The 26,063-nt window shown below is 39.5% G+C and overlaps 1 protein-coding gene across 1 annotated transcript; it reads left to right on the plus strand.

Moving 5' to 3' along the window:
• Nucleotides 1-118: 118 nt before the first annotated feature.
• Nucleotides 119-25,920, plus strand: LOC141912654 (phosphatidylinositol 4-phosphate 3-kinase C2 domain-containing subunit alpha-like). Its single transcript, XM_074803979.1, has 34 exons — nucleotides 119-292; nucleotides 853-1,505; nucleotides 2,169-2,902; nucleotides 3,263-3,339; nucleotides 3,581-3,735; nucleotides 4,049-4,169; nucleotides 4,588-4,699; nucleotides 5,199-5,269; nucleotides 5,614-5,815; nucleotides 5,898-5,950; nucleotides 6,912-7,051; nucleotides 7,550-7,634; nucleotides 8,166-8,297; nucleotides 9,003-9,164; nucleotides 9,429-9,596; nucleotides 9,690-9,770; nucleotides 10,026-10,214; nucleotides 10,616-10,804; nucleotides 11,336-11,510; nucleotides 12,046-12,150; nucleotides 12,648-12,740; nucleotides 13,307-13,436; nucleotides 13,886-14,022; nucleotides 14,531-14,700; nucleotides 14,772-14,928; nucleotides 15,452-15,558; nucleotides 15,969-16,094; nucleotides 21,062-21,137; nucleotides 21,245-21,381; nucleotides 21,940-22,042; nucleotides 22,424-22,505; nucleotides 22,864-22,973; nucleotides 23,350-23,475; nucleotides 23,694-25,920. The coding sequence occupies exons 2-34, from the start codon at nucleotides 953-955 to the stop codon at nucleotides 23,892-23,894; spliced, it is 5,259 nt and encodes a 1,752-aa protein (XP_074660080.1). The 5' UTR covers nucleotides 119-292; nucleotides 853-952; the 3' UTR covers nucleotides 23,895-25,920.
• The last annotated feature ends 143 nt before the right edge of the window (nucleotides 25,921-26,063 follow it).

The raw sequence follows: 26,063 nt of genomic DNA on the forward strand, positions 1-26,063 counted from the left end.
CGCAGTAATCCTAGTGTTGGCCTGTTTCGAACGATACAATAAAGTATTGAATTGAATTGGTTCCCGGATTGAGATATATTCAGAGACGACATGGTACTTTCTGCTGCTGTCAAATCGAACCCGGAAATAAAGGAAAGGGATACTCACTCCTCCTAAACCACACGGATACGTGCTGCTGTTGACAGATACCCCTGCTGCACGTGCTGCTGCTGACTGATACCCCTACTGCACGTGCTGCTGTTGACAGATACCCCTGCTGCACGTCGCATATCATCATCTCTACTTATGAAGAGTAAATCCTCTATTTATTTTTAATTTTTAGTCACGTCAATTGTCATTTTGATAGAGTTAGGGTTCAGGGTCCAGTTCCACAGTTCGGAGTTAAGATTTGACCCTGAGTTAACCCAGTGAAAATGAACTAATTTTAACTAAGAGTTAACTCTAACTCACAAATGTGGAACTGGATCCAGAGGTTTAGGGTCTGTCTTACAGCTAGGAATAGGTTAGAGTAAGGTTGAGTGTGCGATATGTATTGAAAACTTATGGCTGGAATACAAGAGCCTCGGTGGTCTAGTGGAAAGACGTTACACTAGAAATATGCTGGTCCGGGGTCGAATCCCGCTCTATGCCTCTATTTACTCTAACTCTGTTCTCCACACTTGACCTGAAGGTGGGATGCCCTCCGAGAAGGTGGGATGCCCTCTTAAGAAGGTGGGATGCCCTCTTGTGTCGTCAAAGATGCAGAAAATCAAGGGCTTAGATTTTACCTTCAAATTAAATCACACTTTTTTAGGAAATTATTTAATTTCTTACGTAGCATTTTTAATTGCATATTGTTGATTGTCATTGCAGATCGAATCAAATGAGTTGAAGTGGAATCATTCGTTGAATTGATGGATGACTGAGCTGGCCGTAATATCAGTAATAGTTCAAATAGGTCATCTCGCACGTGATGGCTACCGGTGGATTTAACCCTCCCACTACGACGACGGCGCCGCTGCCGCAAAAGCGAACATCAATCGGCGTTGCGTACGCGAGGGCTCGTCCGCGTTCGCCGGCGTTACGATCCGGTTCCGATCCTATCGATACGACCGCCGCCGGGATACAACTAGCGCCACCTCCCGTGCCGCCGCCGCGACGATTCTCGCACCGATCGACTTCGAATTGTTCGACGAGTTCCAGCGTTTCCGGCGGCGCCGAAAACAACAGCGACCTCATTCACTTCTCCGAGTTGGAAAAACGATATTCGAAAACGCTCGCCGATAAATTCGATCTGGAAAGTTTACTCGGGCCGTCGAGTGCCGCGGATGACGACGGCGACGACGCGGCGCGACGGAAAGTATCCGATCCGACTCGTGGCGCGTCGGGTTTACGCTCGACCGGTTCGTCGTCGACTCGTTTGAACGGACCGTGCGTCGACCCGATCCGCGATTTACAACTGTCGGCGTTGGATTCGAATATCTACGAGTCGTTGCATACGATGTACAGCGGTTATACAATGCTAGGTAAAGTTCACATAGAAACGCATAGATTTAGAAATCATGTTAAACGAGTCCGGGGGGGGACACTGACCCGGAAAACCTGGAAAACGCAGGCAATCAGAAAAATGTAGAAAATAATAGAGAAATTGCACAAATTTAGCTAGATTGTACTAAAAAACCTGGTAAACTCAGGGACTTTGGATAACGCTATTGGCCACGTGTTTCTTAACCAATACATGTTTCAATTTCTCTGATTTCGTGTAATCACATGAAAAAATCAGGGAAAAACTCAAGGGATTCGTAAATTGGCTGAAAGTGGCCAGCCACCCTGCAACTGATGGTAAATCAGGGAAAAGTCAGGGCATTTTCTCCATGAAATTCTGTAAAAAAAAAGCTCCACCCCAAGTCAGGGAAATTTGTTGAGGTACTTTTTTATGTGTATAAGCAGATCATTTTGGACCAATAGAATTCATCTGGTTTATGAAAAAATCCAGAGAATACGACATATTTTACATAGATTCATGCAAAGGATACCGAATTAGATCGAAATCCTGTTTCACTCAGCAGGTTTGACTGTATAGGATTTTGATATTCATGGCTGTATAACTTCTTAATCTGTAAGCGAAAGAGCATGTTTTATATGTAATTAAGGCAATTAATTATTGTTATTATTATTGCAATCATTAGGTGGCAGCACTGGTAATCTGATGAGCAGTGACGAAGTGTCGAAGCGATGTCGACGAAGAGACGAAGTTACGATCGATGGCAGACGACGTAGTTTAACCCCCGAGCCGGGAACGAGCATCGCCTTGACGAATAACGTTCCCTACTGTAACGCGACGTCGGCGAACAATCCTCCGGAGCGGGCGCCGGCGGTACCTCCGCGTAAAAACTCCAAAACGAAACCGTTGATTAGTGATAACAATACCTGCGGCGGCATGACGAAAACGGTGACCTGTCCGGCGGATCTGATGAACTTCAGTCCGTCTACGAACGTCGGCGCCGCCGCCGCGAATAAGAAAACGCACGCTCGTAATCCGAGTTTATCGGAGTTCGATCCGATTAAGAAACATTCGTCTGCAACGCGGACAGTCGACACGTCCGCGCAGAACGTGTCGTCGTCGTCGACGTTTCGTGAACTGCACATTTTGAAGGCGTCATCGGAATACGACGAGATCGACGCGATTTACGACTCGGCGCGGCGCAGCGCCGCCGACGATCCCATCTATCAGAACTATTTCGGCGAAATCCAAGATCCTTTTTCGGTCGACACGTTGACGTTGATCGGCAAAACGTGGAAGGAGCAATCGTTACATTCGAGCGTTAAAGAACTCGACGACGACAAGCCGCCGTTAAGCCCTCCCCCGCGTCCGGCGTTACCGGCTTTAAAACGATGCAATAGTACGAAAGAAGCATTGAAGGTAAGATAACAAGGCATCGAAGCCAATCCAGGGAGGTCCGTCCTGACTGTTGTTCATACCACATGCGTTTGACATGAGTCATAGGCGCAAGGCACAGGGGCTTGTTTTATAGACTGGTATTACCTTTAACCCAAAGGCTGACTTAATTCACTTTCCGTTTAGTTAGCCCCGGGTTAAAGGTAATACCAGTCTATAAAACTGCGCCTAGGAATTTGGAATATAAAGCGCATTTCAGGCCATTCTAAGGGAATGCAGGATGCGGAACATCTGCTAGTCGCTCAGAGCCTTAATCTCAATCCACCCCTATGAGCAATGTAGTGTATCTTTCATTGAGAAAATGTATATGGATTTTGTTTACAGAAACGTCCATTCGAACCCTTAAAACCTTTGACTCGTATTGATCGAGAAGCCGCCGCATTCTGTGATACTGTCAATCGGTAAGTAGAAAATAAAGTAGGTAGTTCTGACAGTTTCGAAGTTTTGACTGAACTTCATCATCATAGAAACTAAAAAACGAAAATCTTCTCATTGATGAAGTTCTGTGATGAAGTTTAGCCGAAACTTTGAAACCATCAGAATGAATTGTTAAATCATCAACTGTGGGTTTTGCTCATTAGTTAATGTAACAGTTTATCGATTCAAGTTGTCATTTATTTCCTATGTATGTATTTCCTATAGACTAAAGGCTGAACTTTCGGCAACTGGCAATCTGTCGACGAATCCTGGTCTCGTGATCAGTCCGCGAGTCGTCGGAATTCCGCACAAACTCATGACATTCAAGTTGACCGTGATCACTTCTTTTTCGAAGGAACCAGTCGTTTTTACCTGTGATTGTAAGTCGAACAAAATAACCCTCATTTCCGCACATGGTTCTTATGAGTTTTGGGAAGTCTTGGGAATTTTTGAATTGAAGAATTCTTTTCCAGCCCCTTGAAAGGTATCGCAAATCTGTTTTTTTTATGGCAAAGGTATAGAAAATTGAATATCAAATGAAAATTGAATATCAATTACTTGGAAAACTATAGTTTTATACCTATTTCAGAAAAATTTTATTTGTGTAGTATTTGATCGGTGACTTCATTTCAGAAAATCTAGGAAATGCAAACATGCTTCGCTCAAAATGTTTCGTTTTGTTTTGTTTTACAGTGAGTAGTAGTGTCGAGCATTTGATAAATCATGTCTTATATAGTGTCTGTGATGATCTTGAAAACATATCGGCCAGTAACTGTATTCTGAAAGTCTACGGAAGTTCGGAATTTCTTATAAAGTAAGTAACGGTGTTCTTTTAAACGAAACAGTCTGAGGAGTTTTATTTTCAACAGTCACGCGGGTTTCATATCGAACTTGGATATTCTATATCTCAAAAATGATTTATATTGGGCCTAGTTTAGTTTACATACCCGGTACTTGTTAGTCAAAGAAGATACTCTATTCCTTGTCGATTGTATGAATATGATAGATGATAAATGAATTTGGTAAATACGAATGCAATGGAATTTTATGCAACGAAATTATGAGATTTATTAGAATAAAACCACAACGATTGGCTGGTTTTACCCGATGATTGCTGTTAGTAAACAGCTGAAAGGTTGTGGTTTTGTTTTGATAAATCTTCTATATTTTATCATATAGATTTCCAGTATTGCGTAACTTTACTTCATATGTTTTGTTGTTGTGGGTTTCAGTGATTCGACTATAGGCGATTACGAATACGTTCAAACATCTTTAGAACTGAGTCAGGAAATACGATTCTCGCTACTGAATAAAGAGTTCGCGACACGACCGCTTAAACGTACGGTAAGCATGACCGATGCTTGTATCCGGTAGCTTAACGTGAGCCCAGGTCGGCCTTGTGACTGCTGACCACCAACAATGATCCATTTGTAATTACCCATCTTTTAAAGACCTGTCAAACTATGCGCCCTTGGCACTGACAGTGATACCTTGTCACTTCAAGAGTTTCATGTGTTCTACTTTCTGCGATTGTCTCTCCCAGTCACAACTGACACGGGGTCACTATGACTTAATTCTTTAAAACCTCCTTATTAATGGAAAACAATTTTAAATGTACTTGAAACCCCTTCAAACCCCAGGAATGACTGATCAGTAGGGACCCTATGACATATGCTGACAGACACTAGCCACACAACATCGCTGACAATCACTTTGTCGTCAAACTAGACACCCATTCGTGACCAGTTACAACGAATTGCACCATAATTTGACCGGTGCCCATCTTAAGTTTATGTTCATGAATGTCGGTATGATAAAAATGAAAATCCGTCTAAAATTTCAGGTCGAAGATTCACGTGAAAAAATGACTCTACCGCAGTGTATGGACGGTATAGAGACCCAGGTCGCCACTATGTAAGTGATGATTGTTAGTTTCATTAATCCTATGTTTTAGTGAGATTTAGAATGAAATGAAGGGGAATTAATTCTACAAGATAGCCATTTTAGCAGGGCTTTTCATGTCCCTAATAGAGAAGATACCAGAACCAAGGTGGATCTGGGGGCAAGATCTAAGGCTCTTAGCAAATTTCTTAGGGCAAATTCATTGGAAAAGGCCATTGTGGCAGTATCACAAAAAGGGTCTTTTTATCACTAAAATTATCCTCATTAAGTAAATAGGGCGCTACTGCGCTGTAGATGCTCTGAAAGGGTTGATTTCAAAACGCATCTAGCCACTAACGTAAATTTATCTGTTTTAGCGATTCTATATCGATACTGATGGAAAACTACACTTCGGAATGCAACAAAATCAAAGAGCAGGCGATGAGCAACGGCTGCAAGAAACTGCAGCCTCGCGGCGTCGTACAGTCGGCGAAGGCGATCTGCGCGATTTTAGGCGGCGTCGAAACGATAGAAGTGATGCGCAGCGTTAAACATTTAGAATGTTTATGTCATGAAGGGGTACGTACGTTGTTGAGATTGTGATCGGTAAAAGAAGTGAAGGGGGAAAATGTGCTAAATGATCGGCTTTATTTCGTTGTAGGTGAATTTTGAGAAACTTCAAAATAAAGTCGGCGATGACTATGCCAGTAGTGGGTTAGTATGTTTACACCCATACATACTATATTCATCGCACTTCTCTTCCTACTTGAGATACTTGATATTGTGATAGTGAGGCAGGGCGGCCACTTACCTGGAAATCAGGGAAAAGTCAGGGGATTTTCCTTTTCTTAAAGAAAGATTATGCGTAAAATCAGTTTGACCAGCCTTACATATTTGACTGCGTTAATCGATTGGATTCTTAGTTGATCAAGTCAGATCAAACAACGTACATGTCACAGAATAGTGAGAGAAAAGTCAGGGAAAAAGCGAGTCATTTAAAAAGGTGCCCCCTCCTGTAAGATGTGTGTGCCCACATTTGTCTATACCCTTTGTAGATACCGTTTCTTTTATTCCCTGTTATGTTCCTTTTATGAGTTGAGATGAAGATACTTTCTGCAAAAGGATAGATTAAACTAAAGTCTTTTATCTCGTCTCATTCGGATGAGTTACCGACATAATGATCATCATAACTATGACGACTTTAACCAGCTTGAGCATATACCATCATATATACCGTACATGATTACTTAAAAAATTGCTTAAATATTTGAAGGAATCATTGATGAGATACTATGATAACCACATTCAAACGTGGTGAACAGATAACAGGATAAAAACCCACTATTTACAAATTAAAAGAATTCTAAAATCGAGAATTTATTTATTGGAACAATCTAAAATATAAGAACACGACGTTTCGATCTCACCCTAGAGATCATTGTCAGGTGTGACGATGATCTCTAGGGTGAGATCGAAACGTCGTGTTCTTATATTTTAGATTGTTTCAATGAATAAATTCTCGATTTTAGAATTCTTTTAATTTGTAAATAGTGGGTTCTTATCTTATTGATGAGATAATTTATGGATACTAAAAGGCGCCACTCACCAAAGGCACCAGGGCTCTATTCGTCTGTGATATCGATGATGATGATGATGAAAATGGTTTCTGTTATAGATTAGCGGCGGCCAGTAATAAATACGATGAACTCGAATCAGGACTCGAAGTACTGACGTTATCTGTTACTCAACTAGTCGACATGTACTGCAGAGCTCATCAAAACGATTACCACGTCGGGGTGGATGAACAGCTCAGCGGTTCGTATCAAAATTGTTCGTCAAATATTCTCGTAGATTTTTCCGCTTGAGCGGGGAGGTTTTCAAATATCAACTCTGTTCCACAGTATGCATCATAATGGGGGTACCGGCACTGCTACTGTGGCAATTGAGGATTTGAGTGTAGTTACTCGGTCACCGTGCTTCAATTTTTCCTACATTTCATTTAAATTCCAATCAACTCTTCTCATTTCTAAATCAACTTCCCGTAAAACTAAAAGTTCATTGAAATAACCAATTTTCACTACCTATCACTGAGTGTATTTGTAGCTTGAGTGTGCTGGTTCCCTGTTAACTTATCATTTAAAATTACATTATTTTCAAATATATAATTCATATTGAGTCAAATTTCAAGCTATAACTATGTAACAGGATGCGGTTGTTCAAAGTAGGCCCAAAATATGTTGAAAAATGACAATAAAACTATAAGTTTCTCCCTACTTTTCACTAGATTAGAACTGGTTAGCTGTTATTTTCCAGATGAAGTAGAAGTGACAAATTTGTTGGACAATCTTATAGTTCATATCGGATCGGTTCACAAGTTTCCGCCGGAATGGCAATCGAGGTAACAATAAAATGAAATATATCTCATTTAAAACGATCATGTGTAAAGTACTGAAGTTTTGCTTTTGAAGAGTTTGCTCAATGATACATTTTTAGAGATAAATCATCGGATGATCGGCAGCAAAAAGTCAAATCTTTTCACACAAATGCTCTTAAATCTCGGTATTGTAAAGAAGATGGTCAAGTGATGCGCACTCGTGCAAATTAGAGAACGAATTTAGGAATTTTGAAAAGCCGCTTGTATCTTAGAATTCAGACGCTTCCGAGTAGTAATTTTGAAATTCATGTTTAATTCGAAGATTCAGCCTCACAGATAATGCATAAGTATAGAAGAAATTAGAATAGTAGTTATATACTTAACGTTTTAACGCTACATTTTTCTTTAACCTCGAAAGCGTTGCTTCAATTTTGAATCCATGATTGAAATGTTCCTCAGTATTTCCTAGAAATGGAAATATCATAGAAAATCATTGAGGAAATGACTGAATCGAGATATTTTCCACTTATCTGATTCGATGTTTTGTTTTTCCAGCTATGAGCATTTACGAGTGATTTGCTCGTTGTTCTACGGAGGTCGTAATTTGTGTCCCCCTGTCGCCTCAGTGAAGGCACTGATTACGACGGAAGGATTCTCTAGTATGAGGAAGGTTGTCTGGGATGAATGGTATGTATTTAGTTCTCTTCAACTCCATTGAAACTGATTATAACTGACATTGAGATACGGTTCTGACCTATATCTGTAACTGTGTAACAGTCATCTCTCCCTGAAGAGAAGTGACATTGGTGTTGTTACCCCTAGCCTATATTTTTATCTGTGTATCAGTCATCTCTCCCTGGAGAGAAGTGATATTGGTGTTGTTACCCCTAGTCTATATCTGTAACTGTATGAGTCATCTCTCCCTGGACAGAAGTGATATTGGTATTATTACCCCTAGTCAATATCTGTAACTGTATATCAGTGATCTCTCCCTGGAGAGAAGTGATATTGGTATTATTACCCCTAGTCTATATTTCTGTATGAGTCATCTCTCCCTGGAGAGAAGTGATATTGGTATTATTACCCCTAGTCAATATCTGTAACTGTGTATGAGTCATCTCTCCCTGGAGAGAAGTGACATTAGTTTAATTACCCTAAAATATACCTATATCTCCCTGGAGAGAGTAACATCCGAGCACCAAGCACTGTGAGTCATCTATCAGGCCAGGGTGCAGCTTCATGATAAAGTGTAACTCAAGTTTGTGGTTTAATCGCTACTGGTTACTTCTGGCTACTGGTGGATAGTGCTGCTCCAATTCAAAGCATCTTATCCATCTAACTAACACTTGCTGGTAGACATGACATTTCTGATGAAAATCCCCTCCATTTCAGGCTTCAATTTCCTTGTGTATCGCTGTGCACGCTGCCCAGAGAAGCCAAGTTGTGTTTCACGTTGTTCGGATTCAAGACAATTCCCGGGTCGGGATCGGAGGTCTCGAAGCAAGTAAAGAATCCTCTCGGCTGGGTGGCTATTCCTATGTTTGATTTTGATAGGTAAGTTCCGCTTTTAGAAACAACGGCCACGATATTTCCAACGCATTCACTTCAAATTCTGTAACTTCATAGGGCCTATGTGGCGGTGAATTAATTTCAGGTCAGGGCATTCGAGGCTTTGCGTAATTCTAGTTACTGATTAATTAATTTCATATTTCAATGAAACGTTATTGAAAAATATTGAATTTGTTACCGATAGCACTTTTCTGAGGTTGGCAGACCTGAATTCATAATAACCGTTATTTTACTCACCTCAACTGATAGGAAACTGGCGCAGGGTGGTTTTCTGTTACCGCTCTGGCCAAATGAAGCCGCGAAACCGACGAGTAACTGTCAGGCGTATATGAAACCCGATGCTGTCGTATTACAAGTCAATTTACCCGAGTTAGATTCGCTTGTACGGTTTCCACCTGTTCTACAAAACGGTGTATGGTACGTGTATGAAATCGGATCCAGCCGTTCAGTTTTATCGTCCGGTCTATTGTGAAGTGCATTTTGCGATAAATCGTATTACGATATTTTCAGCACAAAAGCCGTTTATGATGACCTCGACGATGAAACGAAGGAAATGATCCAAGATATTCTTGCCAAAGATACTATTACATTGTAAGTGTTCATATTAATGAATATGGCTATGGTCACTCGCTTGGAGTGCGGATTTTTGGAAGTATGAAGAGATAAGAATTGTTCTATTATAGGCATTTTTAAATGGAAGGGAACAGTAAATAAATAGAAGAATCTTAGTTTTATTATTTGCATATTTCCGCATGAAATCTTGGAAGGACTGCGGAAAAAAAATAAACAAGGATTGCAAATTGTTTTACAAAGAAAACTAACACTGCTATTATATTCTGTTTCTAGTTGTAATGAAGATGAGAATGAACTGCTGTGGGAAAAACGTCATCATTTGATGGGTATTCCGGAGGCGTTGCCGAAGGTTTTACTCGCCGCTCACAGCTGGAATTGGTCTTGTCTGGCCGATATTTACGCGATGATCAAGCTGTGGGCTCCGTTGCCACCAGATGTCGCCCTCGAGTTGATTACTCCCGTGTAAGTATCGTTTTAAATTAGTGAACCAGGGGGGGCCACTTACTGGAAATCGGGGAGAAGTCGGGGAAGTTTCTTTTCTTTAAAGAGATCAGGGAAGTTTGTTTAAAAAAAGCTAAAAATCAGGTAAATATGTTAAGATTTCTAGATTATATTTCTAGCATAAAATCGAACAGTTTCTGTCTATTTTTTACATATTTGACTTCTATTAAATGATTGGATTCTTAGCAGATCGAGTCAGGGAAAACAATGTTCATGTCAGAGAAGAGTCAGGGAAAAAGCAAGTCAATTAAAGTGCCCTCCCTGTTAATAGAACTCTAGAGTCAGATTTTGAATTATTACTGTGGAACTGGGCCTCCTGATCTTCAGATCCTCTCTGTAATTTGTTAATGTTCTATTTTTAGTTTTCCAGACGAACAAGTACGTTCTCACGCCGTTCACTGGTTGAAGGCGATGTCCAATGATACGGTGTTCGATTACTTGCCGCAGCTCGTGCAGGCTTTGAAGTTCGAAATTCACCACAATTCTAGTTTATCCGAATTCCTGTTGGAACGTTCCATGTGCAACGTACGAGTAGGACAGAGACTTTTCTGGTAAGACTTTTCTAAAGTGTTGCTCAAGGCAGTTATAGAGTATAACAACGCTTAAACTATATGCGATGAAACGATGTTAAACTTATTAGGGAGTAACTCCAACGTTGAGTCGGAAAGTCGTGTGACTAAGTCTTAACCTAACCCTAACTGCAGTAAGTCTAAAACTGGCCCTAAATCTTAGGGCTGGTCTTAAATTCTTTGATTGGTTATAGAACAAAGATGGTCTTAGACTGGTCTTAATTCTGAGCCGCAACTAACACCGATTCTATTAATCCTGGATCCATTTTCAAGAAAGGGTTTGAGCTTACGTTCGTTGAAAATATGAACTAAATGATCTAATAAAAGCGACTAAATTGATAGTTAAATGGTTTCGTGAAACATGACTGAGAGCTTTTCCAGAAAGTAGGTGCATTCATCAGTTGGCATGGTACCCCTGTCCCACAACAGGCGCTAAACTAATACGTTCATTTAGATTTTTGTTGGAAAATTTTCGTCACTTTTTGATCAACTTCTTTTCTTCTCATTGTTCAGGCTACTTCGCGACGCGTTGACCGATGACAAATATAGATGGCGTTACCAGTTGATGATGACCGCGTTGAAGACGGTTGTCGGTTCGATGTTCAATAACGAACTTCACAAGCAGGAGAAATTCGTGCGAATTTTAGCGTCGGTCGCTGAAAAAGTGAAAACTCACAAGGATAAAGAGGTATTTTAAGTGCAATGAAACTCGCTATTCGGTGGAGGGATGACCGCAATGAGTTTAATTTGACTTGGACGAGTCATTTGTTAGATTGAAAATAATTGATTGAACTGACAACTGTGGAATGGATGCACACTCATGGCTTAGATTATTACTATCAGCCTTAGTTTCATTGCCCAATGTTACGATTTGGGACCAATCTTAAATTAAGATTTTACACCACTTTTGGACTTTTGTAAGGAGTCCATTTTACAGAATAAAGTTAAGTCCAATGAGTCATGAGATAACAAAATTTAGGAAGCTTTAAATCGTTTGCGGAATGGCCTTCAGATCCTGTTTGTTTAGTTTTAAGATAGAGAATTAAGAAGGTTATTCAAACGTTTCGAAGGTGCTTGAATTTGAGATAAGATTTGTAATTTAAGCGCCAAGCAATAATCCGTGATAGATGGTATAGAAAGCCAAATTCTAGCCAAACCAAAGTTAACGATGAAAAAAGGTTTTTCGACACCAAGATTAATGATAATTTCGGATCATAATTCAGGCTACGCTGGTACGGTCGTTGGTTGATGTGTATGATATGTTAAAAGAAGAACCGGTCAGGTTACCGCTGCATATGGCTACCATCATATCCGGCATTGACGTGAAGGTAAATATTTCAACAGTTCTATTCCGGTTAAGTTTACACATGTATTCTCAAATGAATAATATACCGCCTGCTTTGACAGATAAACTGATGTATTCTCGGCGTAGATGATAAATAATCCCACAATGGATTATATTTGAATTCTATTTTTCTGATACCGGTAGTATTGATATATATCTAAATTATTTCTCCAGGGAAACAGTATTGAATGTTACTTTCAAAAATATGTGATGTTACTAAGAAATCTTATCCCATTATAGATATCTTAGTTTCTGTGTGTTACCTTTCCTTAGTAAGATCCTATGCTTTTGAGGAATAACATTTATTTCGGTTTCTCTTGAAGTAGAGGTTTACATACATCTCAAAACTGTCAGACTGTTGGATCGTCGGTTACAAAATGCTTTAGACATAATGTATGACTAGTTTCGAAGTACCCAGAGCTCAGTCCCGACTGAAAACCTTCGAATGATTTAATGTACGATGTCTCGCATATTTTTCAGTCATGTTCCTACTTCGCTTCGAATGCGTTTCCATTGAAATTAGTCTTCAAGAATGAGGAGAAACGCGCCGACAGCATCTATACAATGTTTAAGGTAAATCAGGCCGCACATTAAAACCAGCGCATACAACAGCTCGCGTTCCAATGACAAGTGAATGTCCTTTGTCAAGGAAAATACCCCACTATTATAAGGCAAAACTATGATAGTAGATTTACTTCTAGACTCTAATTGGCTCATAGCATTTGAGTCAATAGGTCAAACTACTCTCTAGAGTTTCTCTATAATAGTGGGGTATTCTTTTACGAAATAGCTCTTTCCCTTTAATCGTTGGTATAATGTAGAGGCCATTAGTTACGAGGCCATCGTCAATCCAGGCTTCATAGGTTCGAATCCTGGTTGCTATAGAGTTGATCGATTGGGTGTCATTCCCTAGCTTCTGCCCTTAATCTTGAAAGATTAACCTTGAACTTGTTGCTAGTAATACCCAGGATCCAGTTCCACAGTTCTGAGTTGAATTTGTCTCTAGAGTTAAGACATTGAAAATGAACTGATTTTAACTCAGAGTTAACTCTAACTCACAACTGTGGAACCGGGCCCTGAGTAGCACTGAGCAGACGTTGAGCAATAATAACAAGTTGTGTTCTCATTATTTTTTGTAGTACGGCGATGATTTGCGTCAAGATGTTCTCACTCTGCAGTTGATACGAATAATGGACAAACAGTGGTTAAAAGCTGGTCTAGATCTGTCTATTATCGTGTTCAGGTGCTTAGCGACTGGTGATAAACAGGGTAAGTTAAGATGTTGTATGGGGGAGTGCTGTCAGAGAGGCAGAAATTGCGTTTAAGGATGTTGAAATAAAAAGTTCAGTTCCAGTTTTGAGATACAGGGGTGAGTTACTCAAAAGTTGGTTAGAGTTAAGCAGTAGATAGTTGACATAGCATCAATTGAAATTACACTGTTACTATGATATCTATATGATCTTTGATTTGATTTATTTGATGATTATCATGGTACAAATATAAATACATAATTGTTACAAAATTTTTACGTAAAATGCATGAATCATCAGGACCATCAACCAAATTTTGAGCATCTGGCTCCTGGATTTTGCCGTGGGAACTTCTGTATCCTGTGTCCGTCCTGCGTATTCTAAGGGGCCTGTTACATAGCCTGTCTTGATTAGATTTAGAATTACCTGCACATAAAATAATCAACATCGTTTTCTCTATGAATGAAGGTCTGATTGAACTGGTCACAGAGTCAGATACGTTACGTAAAATACAGACAACTCACGGACTCACCGGATCTTTCAAAGATCGGCCGATCGCTGAATGGCTTATGAAACATAACCCAACTGAGTTAGAGTACAAAATGGTAAGAATTGTTTATCCTAGCTATCCGAAACCTATGGATAAATATTTAGAGTAGATTTCTTCCTCCCTCGGCTGGGAATTGAATCTGATGGCATCCAGAAGAGACTCTGTCACCTTCCTCCCTCGGTAGGGATTTGAAACTAATGGCATCGTGAGAGTCTGCCACCTTCCTCCCTCTGCAGGGATTTGAAACTAATGGCATCGTGAGACTCTGCTACGCCGTGAAACTCTGCTTGATTAGCCAAGTACATGCATGGGTAAGCCGCGAGGCCAATCAGATTTCCAGTTGTTTAATTGCTGAGGCATATTCATGGATAGCCATGAATGGAATAACTGGGGCTGGAATAAAACATCATTTTTGATTGGCTAACGATGACATCATAGCTTGATGCTGCATACTGGGGCTAATCAGACGCCTCTTGATGCCATTAGGCTCAAATCCTTACCAAGGAAAGATAAATACGTAGAACATGAATTTTAAAAAACTCATTGTTTTTATTTGCCGCCAGGCTGTACGTAATTTCACGCGTTCCTGCGCCGGGTACTGTGTCGCCACCTACGTGCTCGGTATTTGCGATCGTCACAATGATAACATCATGCTGAAACAGACCGGTCACATGTTTCACATCGATTTCGGCAAATTTCTCGGTGACTCGCAAATGTTCGGAAACATTAAAAGGTCAGTAGCGATTTCCGAAATTACTGATGTTGCAATTTGAAGGTGCTGGAAATATCTCTTTCATTATTCAGAGACCGAGTGCCGTTTGTTTTTACGTCCGATATGGCGTATGTGATAAATGGCGGCGACAAACCGAGTCAGAAATTCCAGGAATTCGTCGATCTTTGTTGCCAGGCGTTCAACGTTATCCGTCGACAGGGCAACATGTTCTTGAATCTCATTCGTTTGGTACGTATCAAGTTGAGTAAGAAGAATTTAATTTCTGATATTGCTACATTATGCTTTAGAGCGATTGACATGTTTTACCCTTTCAGTGCATCTATACCGCAGTGATGGACTCGAGTAGTACACTGCATTGTGGTGTATTGATGTTATTAGTAATTAGTTTCTATTGAATGAAGGTAGCACCTGTCAAACATAGTGAAATATAAGTAACTAACGATACACCACACAACAGTGTAGACACACTATAGTGGTATGCCTTATATTCAAACCACTGGGGTTAAATTTCAAATTACCACCACCTTCGGCTATTAATTAGTATGCTCTGAAAGGGTTAATATCCCAATATGTTACATAAAAGAATTGATGATTAGATGATTTAAAACATCAAAAAAATCGTAAAAAAGATAACGTCGAGGGCTCGTTAAAAGGAACAAATTTCAACGAGAATTGTTATTTGAGAATTGTTAATTGTTTTCTTCAATCCTACTGCTGTGCTTGTGATACTCGTCTGTATCTGTATTTGTAGATGACAGATGCCGGAATTCCTGGCGTGAATCAGGATGCGACTAAGTACGTACAGAAAGCGTTGTTGCCCGATTGTTCGGATGCAGAGGCCACTGTTATATTCACCAGGTATGCATCATCTCTTTCACAAAGAAACCTGCGACACCAACTTTCCCACCAGATGGCATGATGATGAAAATCAGTCCTAAGTTAGCCACTTAGAATCAAGCAACTTTGAAGTCGATTTTAAGACTCCTGATGCCTGAATCTTACCACAGCCTCTAAAGAAATGTTACATTGTCCTCTACTCAGTATTCGGTAGCATTTCATTGATTTTCTTAAAAAGCAAATTGATTTCAATTTCAATTGAGATGTAGAAGAAATTGAAGCGTGGATTGAAAGATACAGGAAGTAAAATACTAGTAAATCTGTCAGATCTCTGATTGCGAAAGTAGTGTTGAAGGTTCCCCATTACTATGTGCTGTACATCTTCAATCGATCTGTTTCTATATTCTGTTTTCTATTCGTTGTTTCGTTAGAATGTTGGAGGACAGTTTGAAGTCGATTTCCACTCAAATCAACTTCTTCATACACAATCTCGCGCAAATGCGATTTTCGAATCACGACGAAGGAGCGTTGCTCTCCTACTGTCCGAAGGTTTACAGGTAAGTTGGCCGTTTTTGCGGTTATTGCTTCAGTTCGCGAGAAAGTCTTCCTGAAAACCTATGCTTTGTCCAAATCCTTTATCTCCCTATTTACAACAGGTCAACAATGTATCAGCAGCTGCATTCATAGATTTATTGTTCATTTCAAACCTCATATATCTTTTGCGCCCTGTCACATAGTCAATATGCAAAAATGGTCTTAATTGTTTATACATTGGCTATAGAATCGCATTGGGCTTAGGTTGGTATTAAATATAAGCGGTTGGACAGTGGCGTACCTCGGTGCCTACCGGTATGTCCGGTGGGTTTAAACTTTTTCGAAATACGGTAATGTTTATACATGTTGAATTAGGAACGACTGCATCAGATATGATAACCGAACCGTGTACGTATGTATAGGGGTACAACAGTGTCCGACCTAAGCACTTTCGTCCGATTGCCCGGGAAAAGTATAGGTATTCTCATCAGGACAAGTAGGTTATCATTTTAAGTCACAAAGCTTTTTTCCCACTCGATACAACGGATGATAATCGGACTGCCTGTGTAGGGCAAGTAGCTTTTGGAGGAGCAAGCGAAATTTCAGATATGCTTGCCCCCCGGGCAAGTGGCTTTCATTCCTTAGATCGGACCCTGTACAATAGTCTGTACACTCTGACATGGAGAACAGATGATAAGTTTGATACCCACTTTTAACAGAATTGAAAATGATTAAACATGGATTTCATCAATCAAGAACAAAATTCAAAATACACGACGTGTATTTTGTATTCTTGATGCCTCTTGTATTTGGATTATAATTCTTCATATATAAGAATTGTTTATAATCTTTTAACTTCTGTGTACAATGGGTTTCAAATTTACGTCTGTATCATGTTGATATTGACATTCATCCCAGACGTACGTGAAACAAATCTATACATCGTACAACATGAGTACGCAGATGGCGCACGTAAAATCAAAAGATTCTCTGTTGATTATTGGAAAGAAAACCTATTCTGCTGTATATCGGAATATTTCTTGGAATATTCTATATCGGAATTTCTGAAAATGCCTTTGAAAAGAATTCAAGCCGCAATCACACAAGAGATGGTTATGCCTGGGTCAAACTGGCCGAGACCTGACTCAAATTTGGACCGTGCTTAATATTGACAGTGCGTCCACGCATAAATCACTTTATGGCAAATGAGGTGAGTCACTTTCAGTACCAATTTCAATGTGTTTTTGTAGCCTAACTTTTATTGTAAACTGCACTGAGATGCGGTGTAGTGCTGCATTCGTATGGAATAAGTGGACCTGTGCTAAAATTTTTTGGCGCCTCCAAATTTGGGCCATATCAACCGGGCAGAAATTTGGTCACGGTCAAAAATGCTTTTGTGATGGCGGCTTAAGGAAAAAGCCATCTAAATCACGAGGATGATTCGTGAGCAGATATAGAATTTCTGATATGTTCGTATGTGTGTGTCTTGGCGCGCGCATTTATATTTATCCATTATAAAAACAGGAAATTATTGTACGACTCGGAGCCTCTTCAATTTATTTTTCTGTTTATTACGACGCGCGTGCGTGTACAGGATGAGACAAAGATTGAAACTGTTCGTACAGTCCGACAGTTGCTGTTTAGACGAAGCGTTGCAGGATTTCGGAAACGAGCTTTGCTGATACGTGTAACCGGCGGCATTTGCATATTTTGATTCCGCTCACAAATCGTCGGCGCTTGCACCGGAGATGATCGACGACGATTTGTGGAGCTACGTTTCCTAGAAATGACGACTCGACGTTCGACTGCGGCAATCGAGGATTCCGCTCGTGGCAAGCGAGCATCCACCAGGTGTCGCTAGTGCGCATTAGGACAACGATGCCGGATTTCTTCTCGGATTCGATTAAAATCTGAATTTCTCAAATTCTGCGAATGATGAATGAAAATCCTTATGATCAATAAGAGTTTGTCGAGATTTGTCTAATGTGGGTGGCTAAAAATCTAGAGGGAATTTCACTGAGGACCTGATTGCCAGTGGTATATAGCGACCTCTGGTGGTTCATGCGATCTCTCAGTACATGCATTATACGGAGCACCGTGAACCAGCAAGTTTCAGGACTGCGTGGAAATAGAAAATGAAGTAAATTTTGATTGAGTTGTCCTATAAATACGCGCGCGATCTGGTGGGAAAGCCGGTGCATAGCGACGGGATCCTCATTGACCGCATGCGTTCGCAGTCTGACGAGTCTCCATTTTCGACGCCCGAATCAGAGAAATTCAGTCCATACGTTTATCTATACCAGAGCATGATTATGCGTTAGTCTAGATGAAAATATCAAAATATGATAAATCTGCATGTTATTCGCTATGAAGCTTGCATTCGATCTTTATGGTAGGCCTTTAATTCAATTTTCTTAATTCGGGGAAAAGGAATTACTATATGTGATTTATGAGCACATTCTATCTAATCGTTGGTGACTGGATGTTTTCTGTTCCGGGCCATGAATGATATTTACATTAGTTACTCGTATAGAATTATACCTCGAGGATACATGTCATGCGGTGCTATTAAGCCTTCTACGAGCACAAATAAGCGCAACCTCTCAGTTACGGAAAATGACAAACCTGATTGTAAGCTTAAGTCTTGTGACTGAGACCAGCACCCAGTTGCACAGTCATTACTTAAGTTCATGATTGGTCTTGAATTAGATTGGTTCTGATTTGATTTTGGAACCAAAACGAGTTTAGACTAGTCATAAGTAAAGTTGTTAGATTGGCTATAGAAGCAATGAGTTTAGACTGGTCTTAAGTTGTAAGATTGGTTTTGTAACTAGAATGAGCTTAAGACTGGTTTTAAGTTATTAGATTAGTTATAGAGCCAAAATGAGCTTAGACTGGTCTTAAGTTGTTCGATTGATCATGGAACCAAAATGAGCTTAGACTGGACTTCACTTATGACTGTGCAACTGGCAACTGGCACTAGCTCTGTCCATTCTGATAATGTTTTAGTTGAGCGGTATTTTCCTTTTTATGATGATTCAGATTGCAGCGTTTGCCTCACCGAATTCTCAGAAGGGGAAGCTCTTCGCGTCGATCGTAAATCCGTATTTTGCTCTTCAGCATGTATAATTTGAATCCAAAGTATAAAAGCTATACGTATATACTGGGCTCGTGCATGTCCGTCTGAGCGCGTTCTGTGCTTTTCACTGTCATTTGGACTTCTTCATATTTCGCAAGTGTCTTTTTCAAGAATTAGGATCCAGTTAGGGACATTCCCTGCGATGAAATTCGGCTCGTTTGAATCGAGTTTGAATTTGATTTTTCAGTCAAATATTACTATGTAGTCAAACTTTACTTTAGAGATCTGAAACTGAATTTTGAAGATTAATGATTGTAACTGTTAGAGTTGGACGGGGAATGCCATAACTGGGCATAAAAGTTCAGATATGGACTGCATTCCGTTAGCATACCAGTAATACTGTGACTGAGAGCTCGATTGCCTACCCAAGACAATAGCTACGTACCATCTAATCTAGAAAATACTGCAAGTATATCTAGTTTCTCATTTTGATGTAGACCCTCATGCAAAATGTCCTCACTAGAAATAGCACAACATTCAATATAATGTACAATTCTACAGTAAGAAAGAAAAATGTGTTTTGGAATATATCCTCGAGCTGATATCTAATTCGATGTTTCGGCTATACACCGCACTGTGGTGTAGACGCACTGAAAGGGCTTAGGAAACATTTTGGACATGTTTTTCTTTTTTATTGTTAGATTTTCTATATTATCGTTACAACGCGGAGTGTTTTATCAATGGTTATCATGATAATTCATGTCGGAGAATATATCAGAAACTTCGGCGATGACAGACAAATTGTAGCAGACACATTCTCTGGTGCAACACTCGGCATATATTTCTGGTCGGGTCTGAGACTGAACTCAATCGAGGCGATTTTTCGTGAGCCTAAACGAATCATTTTTGGGCATGTTGTACAAAAAGAAATAAATGAATGTTAACCGTAAATTGTCTGGAGGAGGGTTCACATCATTCATTAGTATACACGCAGTAAGTGCACCAGGTATAAGCATGTCAAGTATATCCTCTTCACAGGACGAATCGATTTATTCTAGCATGTTTTCACGAATGTATGGGAAACGGTTATCGGGAATTTCAGAGGACCGTAGCAACTATGTATAGCGCCGCCCGAAACACAATGCTTTTTACCAGCTTTTCAATAATACATACCACTTGTAGCGGTATGTCGATTCTAGGCCACTTACTATCGACAACTCAAGTCTATGTCATATTTTATATTTCCACGCTGTGGTTTGACCTAGAATTTTCACTTATTTCTAACTAAAACCACTAGCGTGGTAAAAAATTTGATGAGCAAAAACTGAAAACCTTATTCATGCGCGAATCTTTTCGTAAACGTGGTTCGTAATTGATGAATTTTGTGAAATGAAGCAGAGTTCGTATGATTATGGACTACGCTTTATCTTACAAAGTATGTTTGTAGTACACGATCACATGGAAGACTTCCAAACTTCAAATATGAGCCCTGTGGACATGACCCGAGAAATATTCGGCCTTTGTCTAATAAGTGAGCGTATTTTCACACTGAAATCACTCACTCCTTACTAAAACGCTATCAAAACGATTCTGTAGCAAGTGGGGTGAGACACTTCGAGAACCAAGCTTACATATGGATTATTTATTTGGCACGGCCCAGTCCAACATTTCTGGCCGTGTTAGCCGGGTACAAACACATTTGGATCAGGTACCGGTGTGAACGATTAGCCCGGGCACTGGCAAATTAAAACCCTGGGTTGATAACGCGTGTGTGATAGTGACTCACGTATTAACCCGATGATTTTGAGATCAGACTGGAGGGTTAATCGGGGAATAAATCAAGATGCGGGAACCACGTTACAAATGAACCTACGACGTTACTTATCGTCTTTTTTCTCTCGCGATTTTCAGCGTTCACTCCGACGGCAAAATCAAGCAGGCCGCCATTTTCGGTTACCAGAAACGATACAATCCGGACAAATATTACGTACGTATCAATTCAGAGAAGGAGGGCAGGGCCTCTGTAACAAAAAAAAAATGGAAGAATTTTTTTTCATCGCTGTTAATCAACACGATCTTTTTTTTTGTTGATAGATTTACATCATCAAAGTTGAACGCGCGAAGGAACGAGTGCCGACTTTTATCTGGCGAAAATATTCCGAATTCGATGAATTCCACCAGAAACTCGTCATTACGTTTCCGCTCGCCAAGTTACCGCCGCTGTCCGGCAAGTAAGCAAACATTTTTGATATTTGAACGATATAGTTTTCTAAATCTTACGACCGATTTGAATGTTCACACTGTCACCAGTTAGACCGTTCTAATTTGGCCCGTACCTGGAGTGATCCGATTTAGAACGGACCAAATCATTGCTGTGCTATCATGGCTGCTATCACTGGTCCAGACGCAATGCTACGATTGAAAGACAATTTATGCAAAGTGTCTATTCACACACCCAAGTAATGTCCATTCTACTCCATTCTTAGAATGGACTTGGATCAGTGTTCTTTGAAAGAAATTGAACTTAAATGAAACGGACTAATTTAGAATTGACTTTACGACGGTGTGAATGCTCTTAACGTTCTAAAGTAGAATGGACTAAATTTAGAAAGTTCAAGATAGAGCGGCATGGATGCGGCTTATTCATAGGTTTGGTGTTGCTTTTTCTCTATTATGATAACAGTGGCCGCTCAAGAAAGGACTGCCGCCACAAAAATTCAAACCCATGAACCCTCGATTACCTAGCACAGTTACTGATGGCTTATCGTTCTAAAATTCTCTATGTTAAGGGTTATCGGTCGATCTAACGTTAAAAGCGTCGCTGAGAAACGTAAACAAGAACTCGATGTTTTCATGCGTGAACTGTTAAAGACTGCTCCCGAAATCTCAGAGGTATATCATTACTTGACTCGTAGAGACTGATGTTAATCTCAGTATTTTTGAGTCAATGAGCGAAACCTACAGTTGATGATGTAACAATTTATTTTCTGACGGTTTCGAAGTTTTGACTAAATTTCAGCATTAGAGAAATTGAAATAACATAACAATAAGAATAACACATTATTATGTTATTTTCGTTTCTTTAATTATGAAGTTTAGTCAAAACTTCGAAACTGTCAGAAAATAAATTCATCGTAAAGAAAGTAAATTCATCGACTGAGGCTTTTGCTCGTTAGAACATCGTAACTACGTAATCACGTAAATAATAGCTACTTTTTACCACAGCTCGAATAACAATTTTTCATGCTTTTTTCATATCGGTGATAATAACAGTGCGATTTGGTGTACACGTTTTTCCATCCATTGATGCGCGATGAACAGGAAGGTTTGAATCCTCATCTTCAAAAGATCAAAGGTAATTTTCACCGACGTACCTTCGCGTTGCGTCAAAAATTCGCATAATGATTTCAACTCTTATACTTGACTGGTAGACTGATATTAATCTCGGTATTCACTACCAATTTATTCCGACAGTTATGAAGTTTTTATCAGGGAAATGAAAAAACGAAAATCTTCTCATTGATCAAGTTCTCTGTAGAAGTTTAGCCAAAACTTCGAAACTGTCAGAATGAATTGTTGAATGATCAACTGTGGGTTTAGCTCATTATCTCTTAAACCAATTACATTTCTCAGTTTTGTGACGAATTTACGCGACGCTTTGTGTAGATATGTATGTTACGGGTAAATTTTGAAATTATGTTGTCTTTTTGCAGAGCTGGAACCAGCGAGACCACGTAGCAGTACAATACAAGGTCAAGTGAAACTTAGCATACAATACAAAGACACAAAACTGAATGTGATGATTATGCACGCGAAGGATTTGGTTAGTATTCCTGTTTTTAGAATGCATTAAAATGCATGTGGATGCCTCTGATTTATTTCATAATTTATGGGAGCGGGCCATTAGACTACCGCAACAAGCTTTGTACCTATGGCGCTCGCGGAAACTCGACCTATGCCCTATTTTACGATGTCTGACCAATAAAAAATTAAGAATACGTAACTGTATCCGCATATTGTTTAAAACTTAAATCTATATAAGAGTATATGTTATTTGATAAACTGGATTAATTCCTTTCATTCCTAATGATGCAGATTTAGAGTAGCCTACGGTAGTTCGTTTTTCAGTGTTCATGAATTTGTGTCTCAAACGTGCGTTTTGCTCTTTGATTGATATTCTTTTTCGTATCAATTGAAAGGTACCTGAAGATTGCGAGATGCCCGACCCGTACGTGAAACTGTATCTATTGCCCGATTTCTCGAAGGAAACGAAACAAAAAACGACAGTCGTCAAGAATTCCAGTCATCCGACTTTCAACCAGATGGTTAGTATATCGTGATAAGCAATGTAGGGTGTAGTACAGTAGACTCCGCCTAAATTATTTGATAAACTATAACCGCAATATTTCTCGGGACTCACTGGAGGAATTTTTGTGTAATCGCGAGGAAAGATCAAGGAAACCTGAGGGCGTTTGTAAATAGGCGGAAAGGGGGCATCATGGGCTTCTTCCGACACTCCGTACAACCTTTGTTTTGTTTACAGTTAGTCTACGAGACGAGCTTCGAAGAGGTTCGCCGAAAAGTGCTCCAGGTCGCCGTATGGAGCCACGGGCGATTGAAGGAAAATGAATTTCTCGGCGCGTGCTATATCAACCTAAACGATATCGACTTGAAGAAAGAGATGGTCGCCTGGTTTCAACTGGGTTCGTTGCCGTACGTCGGACCGAAAAAGAGCTCTACGTAAAACTGATCATCTCTCGAGATCGTGGGACCGAAACATTCGCCGTATAATCGTGAACCGTGCTGAAATATCAAGCGCTGCGATTAATCATGCGAAAAATTCTCGATCGATTTTCCGAGCCCCTTATATCGAACTGTGTAGACGATGAAAATGAATTGAAATGATCTTCGATTTCGTGCTGATAAATGAATGAATTGCAGAAAATAGCATACCGGTGCATTAGTCGACAAAAACCCACGATAAAAAGAAAAACTGATAGTTTGACGTTTCGAGTCAAATCTATGAGCCATTTTCAAAAAGACTCATTGATATTGGACAGCCACTTGTCTATGAAAACCAATACCGGTACATGTTTTTCGAGCGCCCTTCTCAGTGTCTGTGTGCAATTTTAAGCATTACCTACATAGGGATGAGTGGAACATTTTTAAGACCCTCACTGTTGAGTAATGTTTAAAAATTGACTGTATATTTTCTACGGCCTGATGGAACGAAGGTGCTTTAACAGATGACTAATCGGTGTCACCTGAATATACATATATTTCGAGTAGCAATTGAGCACATGCCTCGATAGCAGTCGGCCTATAATCGATTCAAAAATCTCTTGTATGTTCAAATACAATATATATTTCATATTCCATTTTTGTAATGGTTCATGGCTGAATATTTTATCACTCTATGGTACTTCACTTGTAAGTACTTGCGATTTGTAGGGGTACATATTTCCTATCGTAAGCGTTCTATTCTCAAGAAATCTACATCGACCCAGTTCCACTGTTGTTAGTTGGGTTTGAATTTCTGTAGGTATGAATCGGCAGCCTAGCTCGACTCGCCCCTCGAACAGACTTAAATAATGACCTTTCTTCATATTTTTGATCATCCAGGCTTCACGTCCTGTGTTCAGGCTCCGACATTCTTAATCGAAAAATGAACTACAAATACCGTACACATTTTTTTCGCTATACTTTCAAAAAGTCTTCTTCGCTAAAATGTGTGAATGTCTGAAGGAGTGGTTCTTCCAGGCTGCTGATAAATGTCTGGCTCCAGTTTTATGAACGGGTTTAACTTAAAATTCGAATCAAAGATGCTTAATTCGGTTTAGTTAATTCGATTAATAAATCTATTTCACGAACGCGAATTAGATTTCTGGGTTAGACTGATTCGAATTAAAGTTAATTCACGTTTCACAACCTCAAAAATTTTAATTCCAATTATAACCAATTAACCTGTATAATAAGCTTAATCCGTGATCGTGAAATGGGGCCTTGTATTAGAGTTTGAATTTGTTCATTTGGTATTTAGCCCCAGAGTCTTGCATACCAAGAACTGCTTAACAAAATCCTGGATCCTTAACAGTTTTGTAAATGTAGAGATCTTGGAGTTAAATGTTCATTTGTAATTGCAGTAATATATGGACCTAGAGTCAAGTTTTAAGGCGAAATCTAGGCCCATCTACACGGAGGCACTATCGGCCGGGTCATTTTGTAAACTGCAATTAGAATTTGTAATCAGTTCATTTCTATAAGAAACAAAGTATCAATTTCTTTAGCCTAATCTGTAGAACGTGCTGGGTCTATGTATGTTACGTTAGTTAAAGAATTAAGCGAATTAGGGATATACGTTTTGCTATGGAATTTTTACACCTATACGAGTAGGTTTGATTTGTTCTTTTTAAATTGCAGTTTCTTCAAATAAATGCAATAACTGCTGGACTTCTGGACCTGGTTCTATAGCTTTAGCTGAAATTTATTTTCTAGATTCTTGGAAAAGAGAACTGATTTAAACTCTACTTATACTGGAACTATAGAACTGGGGGTCCGTAACCACTCATCTAACTCTTGCCTTTGTCTAATGGTGTTATTTTAACGACATGTAAAATGTAAATAGTAATATATCTATATATAGGTATGATTTTAATTTGTATCAGATTATACGCAATAGTACACGTATATGTATTTCCAGAGGCGATTTATGCGAAAATGTACAAAATCCCGCGAAAATAAAATCGTGTGTGAAATAATTTATCCTAAAATGAAGTTTATGAATTTAAGATTTTCTTGTCTCGGTCAAAAAATTCATTTACCACTTTTCAGTAAAACAATGCAATTTTTTTCATTCCCTTCATTTATTATATGACGCACATTTCTTAATTTTCGGAATTATCTAAGGCTATAC

The sequence above is a fragment of the Tubulanus polymorphus genome, chromosome 11 (genome assembly GCF_964204645.1).
Source record: "Tubulanus polymorphus chromosome 11, tnTubPoly1.2, whole genome shotgun sequence".
In the NCBI taxonomy this organism is placed as follows: Eukaryota; Metazoa; Nemertea; class Palaeonemertea; order Tubulaniformes; family Tubulanidae; genus Tubulanus; species Tubulanus polymorphus.